The sequence below is a fragment of the Osmerus eperlanus genome, chromosome 21, assembly GCF_963692335.1.
Source record: "Osmerus eperlanus chromosome 21, fOsmEpe2.1, whole genome shotgun sequence".
NCBI lineage: Eukaryota > Metazoa > Chordata > Actinopteri > Osmeriformes > Osmeridae > Osmerus > Osmerus eperlanus.
The window spans coordinates 792,098-808,159 of record NC_085038.1 but is presented as its reverse complement, the minus strand read 5'-3'; the positions used below and the strand labels follow the sequence as shown (position 1 = coordinate 808,159).

Here is a 16,062-nt window from a genome sequence, read left to right as displayed (position 1 = left end):
AGAGAGTAGAGTAGAGGGGAGAGAGAGAGAGGGGGGAGGGAGAGAGTAGAGTAGAGGGAGAGAGAGGGGGGAGGGGAGAGAGAGTAGAGGGAGAGTAGAGGGAGAGAGACAGGGGAGAGTAGAGAGAGAGAGAGAGAGAGAGGAGAGAGAGGAGAGAGAGAGAGAAGACGAGGAGAGAGATGGAGAGAGAGAGAGAGAGAGAGAGAGAGAGAGAGAGAGAGAGAGAGAGAGAGAGAAAAGAGAGAGAGAGAGAGAGAGAGAGAGAGAGAGGAGAGAGAGAGAGAGAGAGAGGAGAGATAGAGTGAGAGGGAGAGAGAGAGAGGAGAGAGAGAGAGAGAGAGAGAGAGAGAGAGAGAGGGGGGGGGAAAGAGAGCTACTGAACCTGCTCTTTCACGGAGGCCAGGAGATTAGTGGTGGTGGTGGAGGACGTGTAGGGCTGAAGGCTCTGGGCACTCGGTCCGTCTCTGGACGGTGTCGGTGCTTCCTCGTGGCCGGTACTTCCCTCCATCTCTGCCCTCTGCCTCGAAGCGGGCGGGATACGTAACCCCTGCCCCCTGCAAAGGATATGCACCGCCACGCCGTCACACCGACCCGCCACGCCGGCCACACCGTCGGACACCAACAACGAATTGCATTCCGTTAAGCCATCGTGTCAAGTGCAGAGTCAACTAACCAAACCGTGCAATGTCAAAATATCATAGCTTACTACTTTGTCATTGATTGTAGTGTATGAAAGACTTAACGATTAAGATTTGGACGGTTAGCCTTCCATGCCACGGGTGTACAGTTGAATATAAAGCTTATAGAACCATGCCTACAGTGATGGTGTATGGAAAATCAGTCTTACCGAACAACACATTTGAATGACTACAATTGTAGAGGTAAATTATGCAAATGCGCGGCTAACACACAGGCTGCAACAGCTGCATAAACTACAAGTGACGAGCAGGCGCAATTTCTTACCAGCCAGATGTTGATTTGACCTATTTGGTCAGCAAGAATCCATCACCGCCAATACGAGGAAACGTAACAGCTACATTGTACATGCAATGCTATTTTGACAACGCAGCACATGCATTCAAAATATATTTACCAACATGCACAGCCTGTCGCCCGGAGATATTATCGAGTCTGATATTACCAATATCTATTCGCCATCCTCGTCCACCCAACCACCAGCGCTTAGAGGAGTAGAATGTGACGTCACCATGCGGTTCGTAGGAAATCTGGATTGTGGGCAATGACAAGTAGCCTATAGCCTAGGTCCTGTCGGAGGGAGATGGATGTTGGTGTTTTGTTTGTGATGCCATTTCAAGGTTTGATGATGGCAAAAGGTAGGTTATTGTTGCCAATACAATACATTACAGATACATTTTCTTTGTAAAATATGTTGTAGGCCTGTTAGTTGATGAATCAATGGTTCAATCAATCGATACTTATCGCCTTATCACTCGATACTCAGCCTATCCGTGTCAGTAGCGTAATTGGATGATTCATTTTGATACGCTGTTTAGGAGCACTAAACTCGTTAAATTCTACTAAGGCTACAGGTAGTAATACAATTTTGAAAATGAATAATTACTCCCGTGTTTTTGTTGAATTTTTCATGATAAACTACTTGAGACAATTATGGACAAATTACTCACCAAAACACATGACAGCTGGTTCATGCACATGCCATTTTATTCAAATGACTGGTTCACAAGAGCTTCAGTGTAATCCACTTGAGTAAAACATGAGGGTCTACATTTATTGTTAAACCGGATCTCCGCAGCAGAAACCCTGTGAGGATCACACACCGTGTACAGACACCACTCCACACACCTCACTTCCGTCCATGCTAAGATTTGAATCTGTAACTGAGTCAGTCTTGGCAAACAAAACAATTACACGGTAGAATAAGCAACGACGGAATGTACAAGTAGCGTCACGTGATCAGCTATCAATGCGGTACCTTAACTTCAAAAGCAAACTATCAAGAGTGATACAGTCGCCATTCCCTGCTTCATATGTACAAGTGACAGAAAACAGATCGCTAACAGGGTTTCTATGACGATCACCAGGACAGGGGTTAGGCTGGGATACAGAAGCCTCTCTGCTTCCCAAATTCAGTTTCTGTTCACGCCGGTTGAGCTCAAACTCAGGTCCTCTTAGAGCTGGGAGGTGAACATCATGTGTCAGGTCCATCCCTGTGGTGTGGAAGTGGCAAGCCGCGGTCACACTGTTCACAGCACCAAAACAGACCTATTCAACACCACTAACACCAGCGCACACACATATCATACAATTCATCTTCCTGATCGGTTGAGAACAACAATAGAAACATTGCAGGCATCAATCGATGTACTGGCAAACAACATGATTTAAATAATAATCATTCACAATCAACTGTAAAAATAAATAAATTAAAAAGTGAGTAAGGTTTTGTGTTAGTAAGTACCACAGAGTCAGGATGAGAGACAGGGGCAAAATGTTAGTAGTGATCATGTGACATGGTGGTCATGTGGCACGATCATGTGACAGGGTGGTCATGTGACAGGTCATCCACCCCAGGTGATGAGCCCTCATCCTTCCTTCCTCCTACTCCAGATCGTCGTCCTCCTCGGCTGCGATGGTGCTGGTCTGTTCAGATGTAACACCTGGAACAGGACAAGCACTTTGGATTAGTTCCAAGTTCCCCTTTTTACACAATCCTGTTAGGGCATTTATAGCAAGACGTGCTATAAAGTCTGGGCCTGTTCTGCTCCAGCGGGAGGTGACATACTTGAAGCATCGTCATCGTTCGGAGACTTATTCTCTTCCTCCACATAACCAAAGCTCAACAGCTTGGACATGCTTACAGGGGCCACTTTCTTGTCATAGGACCTTGAGAGAGCGAAGGAGAGACACAAAGACTTGTTTATTCTGAAAAGGCATTCAATAATCAAATCCAATCAAATTTATAAAGCCCTTTGTAGAAGCAATGTCACAGAGGGCTTAACAGATGCCAGCAGATCAACACCTAACCAATCTCAACAGAGAAAACTAGGGAGGATAATATCTACAGATTCCATGTTGTGTCCTGTACCATGTTGTTCAATCGTAGAGGGAGGAGAGAGAGAGAGAGAGAAAGAGAGAGAGAGAGAAAGCAAGAGAAAGTAAGACAGACAGAGAGAGGCCTTCCTGTATCAAATGTCAGTGTTGTGTGTTGGGAGGTGGAGCTGCTGAACAGGATGAGAACCAGCACTGTACTCACGTTCTCTTGTACTTGTTGGCCTGGGTTAGAGACAGGCCGTCCAGCTGGGGGGCAGCACCATGGACCTGCACACCCAAACCACAACAACCATCACTTCTCTGTGCTTTGGGAAAATAACCGACCACTCAGCAACATCAAATGTAGAGAGCTAGCATGCTACTTTAGAGTCCAAATCAAGCAATAAATCAATCCATAAATAGGTAAATAAAAGCATACTGTTGTGAGACTTTAAGGAAGCGGAGGGATGTAATGAGTTGACAGTGATCTGATGACCCCGGTAGACGGTCAGATATCTTGATGGATCTGATGAATAATCATTAGTCATGCAAAACAAAATGGTTATTATGACCTCCAGCTACTGCAGCGCCAGCTCTGTACGCATGTCCCACCTGGAATAATATAACAATAATAAATGTCTGAAGTCTAAAGTCTTAGGGAGTCAGGTGGCTGAGCGGTTTGGGAATCGGGCTAGTAATCAGAAGGTTGCTGGTTCGATTCCCCAGCAGTGCATATTACGTTGTGTCCTTGGGCAAGGCACTTCACCCTACTTGCCTCGGGGGGAATGTCCCTGTACTTACTTTAAGTCGCTCTGGATAAGAGCGTCTGCTAATTGACTAAATGTAAATGTAGTCTAAAGTCTTAGTCCACGTCTAGTGTCTTAGTCTAAAGTCTTAGTCCACGTCTAAAGTCTTAGTCCAAGTCTTAGTCTAAAGTCTTAGTCCCCATCTAAAGTCTTAGTCTAAAGTCTCAGTCCAAGTCTTAGTCTAAAGTCTCAGTCCAAGTCTTAGTCTAAAGTCTCAGTCCAAGTCTTAGTGTAAAGTCTTAGTCCATGTCGTGGTCTGTGCAGATGTTCCCCGTTTGGTGCTTCTGTCACAGCGCACCAGAGCCATGCTCCTCTAACCACTAGGCTGCATGTAGTGAAGCTCCTCTAACCACTAGGCTGCATGTAGTGAAGCTCCTCTAACCACTAGGCTGCATGTAGTGAAGCTCCTCTAACCACTAGGCTGCATGTAGTGAAGCTCCTCTAACCACTAGGCTGCATGTAGTGAAGCTCCTCTAACCACTAGGCTGCATGTAGTGAAGCTCCTCTAACCACTAGGCTGCATGTAGTGAAGCTCCTCTAACCACTAGGCTGCATGTAGTGAAGCTCCTCTAACCACTAAGCTGCATGTAGTGAAGCTCCTCTAACCACTAGGCTGCATGTAGTGAAGCTCCTCTAACCACTAAGCTGCATGTAGTGAACCCCTCCTGGGAGAGAGACGAGGATGGGATCTCAGAGATGGAGGATGCAAACTGAGGAGGGGGGGGGGGGGGGGGCTGGATGATGAAAGACCATGATATGATGTCACTGATGGCGGGAGGGGTGAGGAGGGGGGATTTAAGTTCCGTCACCTTCTCTTTCCCCTGGGCAAAGGTACCGGTCTCCCTCTCCCAGGAGGAACAGTTATCAGTCCCAAAGGGGGCTGCCAGGGAATGCCTGGAGCCTTTAGACTGGCTCCTGGTGTTCCCATCTGGGCTCATCATATCGGGGGAGCTGGCTTGACTGCCGCTGAAAACACAAAACCATCAGAACACGCCCTCTCTCCACGGGGGGGGGGAGATGGGGGGGGCGAGGCCAGGCCAGAGGACAGCTGGAGAGCAGGCATGAGACACGCCGCCTGCACCTGCACGCCCTCAGAAGCACAACTTGTTTTTGGGGTGGTTAAGTATTGACATGCAATGTTAGTTTGCACGTCTTTGTGAAACGTGACTTCCTCCAATAACGTCCCGGTAGTCTTACCTCTTTGACCTTTGTGACCCGGGTGGTCCAGAGAACCAGTCAGATGGGTTGTAGTTTTGGGGGGATTGGTTTTCTGCTTCGATATCGTCATGGGAAAGTAACCCTGAGGAACCAAGAACATGTACAGAGAATGAGACCTGGGGGGTGATTTATAGACTGTTTGACAGTAACGGATAATGAACAGGAGATATGTGAATGTAAAGATATGTAGGCTGTATGTGAAAGTGTGTGATTATCTGGCAACTGTTTGGGTTATTGTTAAATGTTTACCATTTAAATCCTAGGGGGGAAAACATTCAACAACAAAAAATTAAATTACATGAAATAATTAGACCTGGCGTATTGTGGTTTTGTTGAGTTTGAGCGGGTTCTGGAGCAAAACTATGAACTCACCCTTCTGTCCGCCTTGCTTGGCCAGTTTGACATATTCAGAATCCGAAGCAAATATCCCCACGCGACGCCCACTAGTCCTCGCCTCCGGGGCGCTTTCGCTCGCGATCTGGGACAGCCCCGGGATCTGCGACGTCGGACCAACTACCCCGTTGGACGGTACCCCTGGCTTGATACCTGCGAGACGACAATAACATCAAATAGTAGCATTCTACCGTCTACATCCGTTTCTCATGTGTGACATCACATAACGCTACATCGTCGGGGTTTGTGTCTAAATATAAATTCGCTAACGTACAAATCCCGGTTCAGTTTCATCCACGTCTAGACATGATTTTCCCCTGAGTAACAACGCGGCGCTGTGCTCACCTCCGGGTTTAGTCCTCCGATGGTTGGGTGCAGCACTCATAGCTGATCGTGGTGATATCCAGAGGCTTGAATGCTGATGCCATAAAATAAAGAACGTCAATATACAGCAAGATGTTTAACAACATACAACACTGACCATAACGTCAGTTAACAGTAACAAGCAAACTAGTAACCAACAACTGCAAAACGAGCCGGCTTTTCAGAAATAGCAAAAATCAAAATCGGTTAACAAAGCCACTCGCTAGCATTGTTAGCACATTAGCCAGCTAGCCGGCTAGCTAGACACGCGTATTTTTAGCAAGCTATCCAACATTCACTAGCTAACGCAAATATGTTTGATATATGACTAAGCAGGCAATTAATACACCCATCTTCAAATACGAATATGTTCAAATAATAGCATTTTTCTCACACAGTTCAGGCGGCTTAAATTCTTTGACGAATCGATGCGTCTCTAATCGTCTATCGAACTGTGAGGAGACTTCTTCCAAACGACTTCCTTAACCTAGGATGTACTTCCGGTCCGTGTTCACGTAAGATACATTCTTAGTATTTCTGTCATTTGAGGTTTTGCTATTGTTCATACGGTAAATATATATATAAAAAATCTATAAATACTTGTTGAAAAACATGGATTTGCAAATGGTTTTGAACAATGGGGAGGCAGGCTAGTTTAAGTGGTTTGTATGTATCGGATTTAGCAGCAGAGGGCATCATTGCGCCGTCATTAAAACATTTTTTTGCTTTCCTCCGCACATTCAAGTCTCCACCCTGAAAGATCTGTATGTTTTCTCGTCAAAAAAAGGATGTTGATGACCGCTCAATGAAAAAATGATCAAACAAAACATTTTATAAAAAAGGACGTTGATGACCGCCCAAGGAAAAGAAAGGAACACAAAATAAATGTGTATAAAAAGGATGTTGATGACCGCTCAATGGCTACAAATATTAAAAACACAATTAAAACACAGGTTTAGAGAATCTAATCATCTTTATTTGCTTCCAGTTTCACTGTAGACACTACAACAAAAAGTGTAGCCTATGTTACAATAGCGGATTATGTTGGACATAAATACAGATAAGTAGGAAGTTAACAGTTGCTTTGTACACTTCCCATCTCACACACTCATACAGTACACATTCTCCACATCCCATCAGCAAGTCAGATCAATACTAAAATGTATCGTTTTTTATATCGATCTTATTGAGTTAACATGTCAGAAAAAAAGGAACACTTAATTTAAAAGTTGTTCCTTTAAAAAAGGTAGTATCTTTCTATAAAAATATAGCATTTCATAAAAGCTAAATTATAACAATAAGATAGAAACTTGTGAACCTAGAAAGGCATATTACAATAAATCCAGATTACCATGAGCGCACATATTCACATTTAAAAATGGATACACAACTGTCCTTCATCACACAACTGTGATGCGAGACACAAATATATTGTACATGTTGTCGCTAAATTGTCATCAAATTTGAAAGAGTCATTTGTGGATGGGAAACAAAACCAAATGTGTCCTAAATCACAACCAAACATTTATACATTTTCTTTAAAACGCTTTCCTTAGTATAAACACAACCTTCCACAAGCCCTTCATCTCTTTCTGTTCCTCATGGCCTCAGGTACTTAGGCAAAGAAACCGCTTAACTGTCATTAGTCTAAACAATGTTGTCCACGTTTACACATCAGTAAGTAGGCAGATTAGGTCAATATATTATACATTTGGCAGAACAGCGCTAGAGTGGAGAGTCAGAGTAGGCTTATGGTATCAATCCAAAACATAATCCTGTGATTAAGCATTATCGATTATAAATTATGCTGTACACGATTATCTCGGCCCACAGCTTCAATGCATATGGACAACCACAAACCACATCCCAGATATCTACCCGTCCCAGCATGTCCTTCATCCTCCAGATCCACAGTACCAGACTGTTCTAAAGGGGTGGGAGTTGCTATAAAGCCTTGCTTCAGATCAACAGTAAAGATTCTCCCCTGGGCAGCAGTTTGCAACAGCACTCCTACAATGTGATACCAGTTAGAAGACTGTGGTGAAGATGTGAAGGCCAAAGATTGGCAAAACTTTTTCCTGGTTCTCTTTTCCAGTTGAAACAAATGTTCACTACTGGACAAAACAGGTTTGTATCTGATACAAGTATCATTTACGTTGGAACCCAAAGACTGCTGGAGGCAGGCGAGGGAGAGCTTACAGTGCGTTCACACTTTAGCGACGCGATGCGAGCGACAACATGTTTTCCATTCATTTTCTATGGAGCCAGGCGAATCGCTTGCGTGGTGCATTGTGGGTAGCGACGCGACGCGACAGAGTTGAGATTTTCTCAACTTTATGCAAATGAGGAGCGATTTTCGCTAGCGATGGCCAATTGGAGTGTTTTCTTGTTTCTCGTAACGTAGCAACCATGGTAAACATTTCTAGCTTTCAAGGTTTCAAGGTGGAGGAGAAACTAATCGTTTGTGTGGCTGCTTACCCAGTCCTGTACGATACATAGCTGTATTTGTACAGAGATGTTAATAATTAAAAAACGATGCATGGCGCAAGGTTGCCGAAGTTGTTGGTGCTTGTACTTTCTAATTCAGTCTAGTGACATTACATAACTTCGTTCTGTGGTAACTAGCTAGCTAGCTAGCCCGGCTGGAACTCACTATCGTATCGACAGATTAGCAGAGACTGAGGAATATAGTAAAACGTTTTTTACACATGTCAATGTGTATGTCTATTAAGCAGTTTTGTATTTTGTATACAAGTTGTATTTTGATCGATGTTGCAACTACGTAACCCCAAGTCTGCACATTTGGCCATGAGAACTACAACAGTGATTTTAGAGAACTACATTCTACATTCATCTGTTTGAAACGCCCTTGAGCGTGGTGAACTGTGGGAAGGCGAGCGATGGCAAGCGATTCGCGTCGCTGCAGTGGACACGCACTGTTAGTGTGTCCTGTCGATGAACTGCAGGTTGATGGGTGCGCCGGGGCACAGCAGGCCGTGGGTCTTGGCTTTGATGTCCTCTGTGAGCGGTGACACCCCGATGTGGAAATTCTGGATGAGCTGCAAAAAAGGGAGACACATTGACGTCAGACAGCTAATGTGTGTGTGAGAGCACTAGCGTGCGAGTGTGTGTATGTGTGTGTGAGAGCACTAGCATGCGAGTGTGTGTGAGAGCACTAGCGTGCGAGGGTGTGTGTGTGTGTGTGTGAGAGCACTAGCGTGCGAGTGTGTGTGTGTGTTAGATCCGTACCCGTGTGAGGGCCAGGTGCATCTCCAGCTCTGCTATCCTACGCCCGATGCAACTGCGGATGCCGTAGCCGAAGGGGATAGAGCCGAAGTTATCCACCCTGTCCGTGTTGTCCTTCCTGATCCAACGCTCCGGACGGAAGTCATTAGCCCCGGGGAAGTTCTCCTCCTCCATAGAGGTGGAGTAGTGGCACAGAGCCAGCTGTGTCTGTTCAGGGGGAGAGGAGAGACGATCGTGTGTTTAGGTTTTACTGACAGATAGATCCAGAAACAAATCTGTGTATAGAACTCGGTGAGACCAAAATAGGATATGTTTTTGGGACAGAGTGTTTTTAAATGGTCACTGTGTGCTTGTGTGGTTGTCTGTGTGTGTGTGTCTGTAGCTTGACTAATGCAATGTTGTGTTACACCTTTGCTATAATGGTTTTGGCTACAGTTGTCTTCCTTTTCTTTGGCTTGCTCACTAGCCAGCTTCACACACACACACACACACACACATCTCTTACCCCTTTGGGGATGAAGTAACCACCCAACACCAAGTCATCTTGAGTAATCCTTCCGTTGCCAGGGAGAACTGGAAACAGCCTGCTCCCAGAGACAAAGAAAGTGAGAGAGAGGCAAAGAGGGAAAGAGAGGGAGAGAGAGAGAGAGAGAGAGAGAGAGAGAGAGAGAGAGGGAGGCAGAGAGGGAAAGAGAGAGAGGCAAAGAGGGAAAGAGAGAGGGAGAGAGAGGCAGAGAGGGAGAGAGAGAGGGAGGCAGAGAGGGAAAGAGAGAGGGAGAGAGAGGCAGAGAGAGAGGCAGAGAGAGATAGAGAGAGAGAGGCAGAGAGAGAGAGAGAGAGAGGCAGAGAGAGAGAGAGAGAGAGGCAGAGAGAGAGAGAGAGAGAGAGGCAGAGAGGGAGAGAGAGAGGGAGGCAGAGAGGGAAAGAGAGAGGGAGAGAGAGGCAGAGAGGGAGAGAGAGAGGGAGAGAGAGGCAGAGAGGGAAAGAGAGAGGGAGAGAGAGGCAGAGAGGGAAAGAGAGGCAGAGAGGGAGAAAGTGGAGGAGACAAAGACAGGCCAGTCACATTACTGCTGCAACACAGGCGGCCCCAGCCAAGGAGCCAGACACAAGATACACAACAGTTCATGTTCAAAGTTTTTTGGAGATGAGGAGAGAGACAAACAGACAGTACCTGAGGGTCTCCTTTACCAGCCCCCTGATGAGAGGTAACCGTGACATGTCGTCGGCCGTGGCGATGGTTCCCTCCCCCAGCGTCCGGGTCACCTCCTCGTAGATCTGCTGCTGGATCAGGGGGTGGCGTGCCAGCAGGTAGGACGCCCAGGACAGGGTGAACGACGTCTGCAGGAGGGAGGACCACAGTCAAGGGTTGTTTTACTTCTTACATTCTTACATTTCCCAGGAGGAAACATTGTTTACTTATTTCTATTTTACATTTGTAAAATGAGAGATTATAGTTTATCATATTTATCTTTTTCTACACAATTGGAAATGTCCTTGAAATTGACAGATTTTGTATGTTCACATACTTATGGACAATATGTTTGTGGTTAAACTTCATAAGTATACTTTAAGCATACTTTGCTTTTGCTTGGGTACAACATAATTCCTAAACAAGTTATCCCTGTGTCACACCCTTCAATGTCCCTCCCTCATCACACAGCCCTCCTCCACAGCAAAAGGTTCCAGGTGGTTGGTTTGGCATTTGCCTTCCTCTCTGCGTACGCTTAATTACTCCTCTCCCTGAACCCTGTTGGTGACCTTTCACAGTCACCTCCCTGAACGCCTCGTTCCTGCCCTTCTCCTTATCTCCCTTCCTGATGGAGCTGCTCCTTATCTCCCTTCCTGATGGAGCTGTTCCCATCAGCACATCTCTTCCTCCTTCCCACTCTCTGTCTGGGTGTCACACCAACTTTAATTCATATCCTGTCATTCCCTCCCTCCCTCCCTCCCTCCCATGAGATTACGTTACAATATTTCCAGTACTTCTGCAAGGTGATATCGTACACCCTCAGTCTGATCGCCCCTCTCGCTGCTCCCCCCAGACACCAGCCCTCCTCCCTCAGCCTCCCTCTGCTGAACAGGTCAGTCTGGGGGCAGCCTATCGCTCTCAAAAGCTTATTGCACTCCCCAGCCTCCCTCCCTCTCTCTCTCTCTCTCTCACCCTCCCCTCCTCCCTAACCCCAACCCTCTCTCCAGCGTCTCTCCTTGTGTATTCCAGCCACCACCAGCCCCACCCCTGGCCTGACCCCCTGGGCTCCTGGCAACACCTCAGACGGAGTAAGAAGGAAATAATGTGACAGCAGATTAGCGAGCGTCCTCATCTGGGCTGCAGCAGCCTTGTCTCATGCCCTCCCGCCTCCCTCTCGCTGCCCTGCTCTCAGTCTGACCCCAGTGGAGAGGCATTTCTGCTTACATCCACCCCCCCTCCCCATCTCGAACCTGTTAGAGGACTGTTAGACAGCCCTGTGTTCGCCTGCTCAAAGTTCCAACGCCCAGAGGTCAGGGAAAATCTCAGCAAAGCCGGCTGCTTGCAAACACCGTCTTTACACTTGAGGTTTATAGAAGTGTAATACAAAAGATCCCCAAAAGGACCCCCCTCTTCTCCAAAACCAAAAATGTTTAATCTAACAGCCAACATACAAACTTCATCTTACCCCTGACACACACTATCACACGTGTCATTTGAGAGGATGACTAGAGCTTTGAAGATGTCACAGTATGAGAAATCTGGTTGTGAAAGAGAAATCTCTGTCAGAAGGATATTGTGTAATGTCTCTGGTTCACTGCCCTGGCCTAACACTGCAACACACATCTCCTGGGTCCCACACACCCTCCAGGCTGTGCACACACACACACCCTCCAGGCTGTGCACACACACACACCCTCCAGGCTGTACACACACACACACACACACCCTCCAGGCTGTACACACACACACACACACCCTCCAGGCTGTGCACACACACACACACTCTCCTCTCCGCGCTACAGGTCGTACCGTGTCCACGCCGGCCAGCAGCATCTCTGTCATGTTGGCGTAGATCTCCTCCAGGTTCATCTCCCTGGTGAGCAGCATGTGGGTGAGCAGACCCCCCCTCACCTCCTCCCCCCTGGACACCTGCTCCTTGATGTCTGCCAGACGTCGGTCAACGTGGATCTGGCCTGGGGGGGGACAAAGTTATAAAACTGTGTGGGCCTGCTGTTAGATCTCCGTTTGGCTGATAGCGAAGGGTTATCTCATTACAGTCCTTTCAGGTGCCAGCTATCCGATACACACCCATTCACCAACACACAGACATCCCCCACACACAGAGAGGGGGGGGGTGATTCATCTTTTCATACTTCAGTACCTGCAGTCACCCGGTGGAGAAATGTGCTTGTTAGGAGAGAGATCTCTGTAGTAGAGATGGAGAGAGAGAGAAGGGAGAGAGAAGAGAGAGAAGCAGAAGTAGCAGAGATAGAGAGAGATGGAGGTAGCAGAGATGGAGAGAGAGAAGCAGAAGTAGCAGAGATGGACAGAAGAAGAAGAAGTGATGAACACTCACTGAAGTGGAAGAGCCCGTCCCAGGAGCTGCAGAAGTCCTCCCACGGTTTGGGGATCAGTGGGCGGAGCCACTTGGGGATGGCTCCAGCGTACATGGTGGTCTTGAAGGAGCTGAACATCAGGTGCAGAGCGGTGATGTAGTCCTGGCTCTTCTTGGGGATCTCGTTCTCCAGGCAACCCAGGCGACACTCGTACAAGATGGCTGCCACACCTGAGAGCGGGGGAGGGGGTTAATTTACATTCCACGTCTAACACCACATATATATAGATATATAGGATATGAGATCTACTGAATATAGATTTATAGGATAGACATAAGATAAACAGTTAATATGTAGGATGGATATAAGATATAGGCCTTTTCATTCTGACTGAGCGTCCTATCTCCCAGGGCCAGGGAGGGGGAGTGGTCCTACCTTCCATGGCGTACTTGAAGAACATGTCGTTGATGTTGAGGACGGTGCTGCCGTCTGCCTGCTGGCCTCGCAGGCTGCGCACCCTCGTCACCATGTCGGTCACCACCTCGTTCACGTCGTCGCTGAACGCAGCCACGTCACGCGGGCGCATGATCAGCTGCCTGAGCACGCTCCTCATCTTCAGCCAATCATCGCCCTCCCTGCTCAGACAGAGGTGAGGAAACAGTGTTAGAGGCTCCTACCTTCTCCTCGTCATGTGACCCACCATCACTGATCCCCCCCCCCCCCCCCCGCCACTGCTGGCTAGGGTGGATCTGTCTTTAACAGACAGGTCACAGGTCACACTCGTTAACTAAGCCTTCCTGTCGCTGTCAACACAGCAGATGATTGGGGTCGAGGGGTGTGAGGCTAGGAGGGGGGTGTGAGGCTAGGAGGGGGGTGTGAGGCTAGGAGGGGGGTTGTGTACAGGACGAGGGGGGGTCAGGTGACACTCACGCTGAGATCAGGCCGGTGGAACGGCCCCTCATGTCACGGTACTCCTTCCAGGACTCCATGTTTGCCCTCTGAGGAGCCACCCCCTCCGCCCTGAGGGCCTTGGCCACCAGGTCACGCCCCGCCACCGACACCACAAGCTGGGGCCCGAAGCGGGACTTGAAGATCTTCCCATACTTCTGGGAGTGCTCCATCTGAGGACAGAAGGACAGGCAGACAGGCAGAGGTTAAAGGAAGCTGGTGATTAAAATATGATAAGGTAATGTGCTTATCGAGAAGGAGGTTTTTTTGCGATGTACAGTGCTGTGAAAACGCTCTGACCACTGAGTTATGTACCCTCACCAGGAAACAATCAGAAGTCGATGAATGTTTCTCAGTAAATAATGTTTAAGGGATTAAGAAAGGCACACTCATATGCTATTATTTTTTTACATTTTACAATGTAGCTTATGTTTTGAGTCGTACAATTTGAAGCTAAAATATTTGGGTGAAAATAACGGGAAAATGCAATGTAGATCTATGCATGAATAGTAGGTCACCCTTTGCTTTAGAGAAAAGTAAGAAACTTCCGTCTCTCCTGTTGTGGTTGCATGTCAAACAGACACACTGGGTCCCGCTCCTTTCAAAGTAGCCTAATATTGTCTCCCAAAAATCTAGATCTGATTTTAAAAAAGCTCTTCATTGTTACACGCTCCCTGTTGTCTTTCAAATGTTAGGACGAGACGTGATTCATCAGCAAACGTCAACTTTGAACTGTGTCCAAATACAGATCTCCGATATGGTATCTTTAAAAAGCTGCCTAAACAGTATTTGTCCTATCGATCAACTTTTAGTTTACCCAAAATCGAAATTGTGTATTTTTCAGGTCACTGTAGGCCGATACCAGTGGATACCGGAATTTAAATACATTACACGGAATTTGACTTTCAAATGAATAAATGCATAACTTTTACTGAGATTTTATGCGGAGTTGAGGCCGCGCTAAGGAGCCGTTTAAGAGACGCGTCTGTAATGCGGGCACGGCATATTGGTGCGCAAAAACGTCCCTGTATGAAGGCTGTATGCATTTTTCAAACCAGACTTTTCCTAATCGTAAAAATACTGTTATTAATTAGTCTTCACGGTATTTACTGTAGGACTAACTTCAGATGCCCAAAGCGGGAACAAAAGACTGACCTGAATTTCATGGATTCTGCTGAATCCATCGCGGTAGAAAAACTCAACGAGATTGCCAATGGCACTTGGACCCGGCATCTCCTTCAGACTCTTGATTCCAGCCGCCTCTTTTCCAATCTCCACCGGCGTCGGTGTAATCAAACCGTCCGGTAGAGCCTGCTCACCCGCAGAGGTCATTGGCATGGACTCGCTGGCTGCAGACTTGTGGAGCCCCCGCCCCACGACTGATAACTGCATTTTCAGCATTTCAGTTCGAAGACTCTTGCAGAAAAGATGCGCAATTTTATTCTGGAGAGCCATTGTGCAAGTTTTTTCTTGGTTCAAGTTTAAAATTAAAACTGTTCGAAAAGTTGCTCGGTGAAGTTGCGGCGTTCAGCTGCTTTGCGCTCTAAATGTTCAATGCACGAAACTGTTGTAGTTGTTCTGGAGCACCAACGGTTCTGCTCGGTAGACGGTCTGTTCAGCCTTTGCCTGCTTTTGCAACTTGAAGCCTGCTTAGGGATTGGATGCTGATATTTGGGGAGGGAGACCAGTGATCTTTATACGGATGGTTGTGGGAGTTTCCCTTAAGAAACTCACTTGTTAGGGAGAATAGAACAACGTGCCTAAAATGGTGTTACATCACCGAACAATCACGTAAGGCAGGCAGAAAATCCCACAACCACTCTATTCTCACAGCACATGGCACGAGTTTGCACCCCCCCCACACACACACACACACACACACACACACCTACACACACACACACACACACACACACACACATGGTTCAATACCCCTGATAACCTCTTGATACAACTGGTGAAAAGTCTTTCTGAGAATGTCTAATTACTTACAGCAAAACATTAAGCTACAGCAAGGTAGTCTGCCAACTAACACAACTAAAACCCTACAAATTAGTTTTAAATCAAGTTGTTAATTTTGATGGTATCAGTAATAATATATAAGAATATGCATTTTAAGTATACTGATTGCTTCATACTTGTGACATTGCTTGTAAAAAGGGCTATACAAATACATTTTGATTTGATTTGATGAGCGTTTAAGTAACCGGCCCCTTTCTATGGTGACAGGCTCGACCTCCATTCCCACACACACACACACACGCACACACATGTGCACACACACACCAGTAGAGTCAGCTGGCTGAGCGGTTAGGGAATCGGGCTAGTAATCAGAAGGTTCGATTTCCAGCCATGCCTAAATGACGTTGTGTCCTTGGGCAAGGCACTTCACCCTACTTGCCTCGGGGGAATGTCCCTGTACTTACTGTAAGTCGCTCTGGATAAGAGCATCTGCTAAATGACTAAATGTAAATGTAATGTATTCCATAATCAAATCAAAATAGCCCTTTTTACAAGCAATGTCACAGAGGGCTTCACATACGCCCATAGA

At 46.8% G+C, this 16,062-nt stretch overlaps 3 protein-coding genes across 3 annotated transcripts in view; all 3 read right to left on the bottom strand.

Annotated features, from left to right (window-relative positions):
• Positions 1-1,192, bottom strand: part of LOC134007829 (plakophilin-4-like) — an 18,611-nt gene extending 17,419 nt beyond the window's left edge. The window contains 2 exon segments of the mRNA XM_062447538.1: positions 383-554; positions 964-1,192. Of these exon segments, the coding sequence (XP_062303522.1) occupies positions 383-508 (126 nt within the window). The 5' untranslated portion in view covers positions 509-554; positions 964-1,192.
• Positions 1,193-1,662: 470 nt separating this feature from the next.
• c21h7orf57 (chromosome 21 C7orf57 homolog) lies at positions 1,663-6,284 on the bottom strand. Its single transcript, XM_062447245.1, has 8 exons — positions 6,187-6,284; positions 5,775-5,847; positions 5,409-5,582; positions 5,016-5,118; positions 4,628-4,784; positions 3,236-3,300; positions 2,765-2,865; positions 1,663-2,639 (listed from the first exon to the last, which is right to left on the bottom strand). Exons 2-8 carry the CDS (start codon positions 5,812-5,814, stop codon positions 2,581-2,583), a joined length of 699 nt encoding a protein of 232 aa, XP_062303229.1. The 5' UTR covers positions 5,815-5,847; positions 6,187-6,284; the 3' UTR covers positions 1,663-2,580.
• A 2,038-nt stretch (positions 6,285-8,322) lies between these two features.
• On the bottom strand, positions 8,323-15,164 carry LOC134007741 (cytochrome P450 27C1). The gene is made up of 9 exons (XM_062447397.1): positions 14,667-15,164; positions 13,494-13,684; positions 12,999-13,198; positions 12,584-12,793; positions 12,037-12,200; positions 10,210-10,376; positions 9,544-9,622; positions 9,042-9,245; positions 8,323-8,851 (listed from the first exon to the last, which is right to left on the bottom strand). The coding sequence occupies exons 1-9, from the start codon at positions 14,964-14,966 to the stop codon at positions 8,732-8,734; spliced, it is 1,635 nt and encodes a 544-aa protein (XP_062303381.1). The 5' UTR covers positions 14,967-15,164; the 3' UTR covers positions 8,323-8,731.
• Between the last annotated feature and the right edge of the window lie 898 nt (positions 15,165-16,062).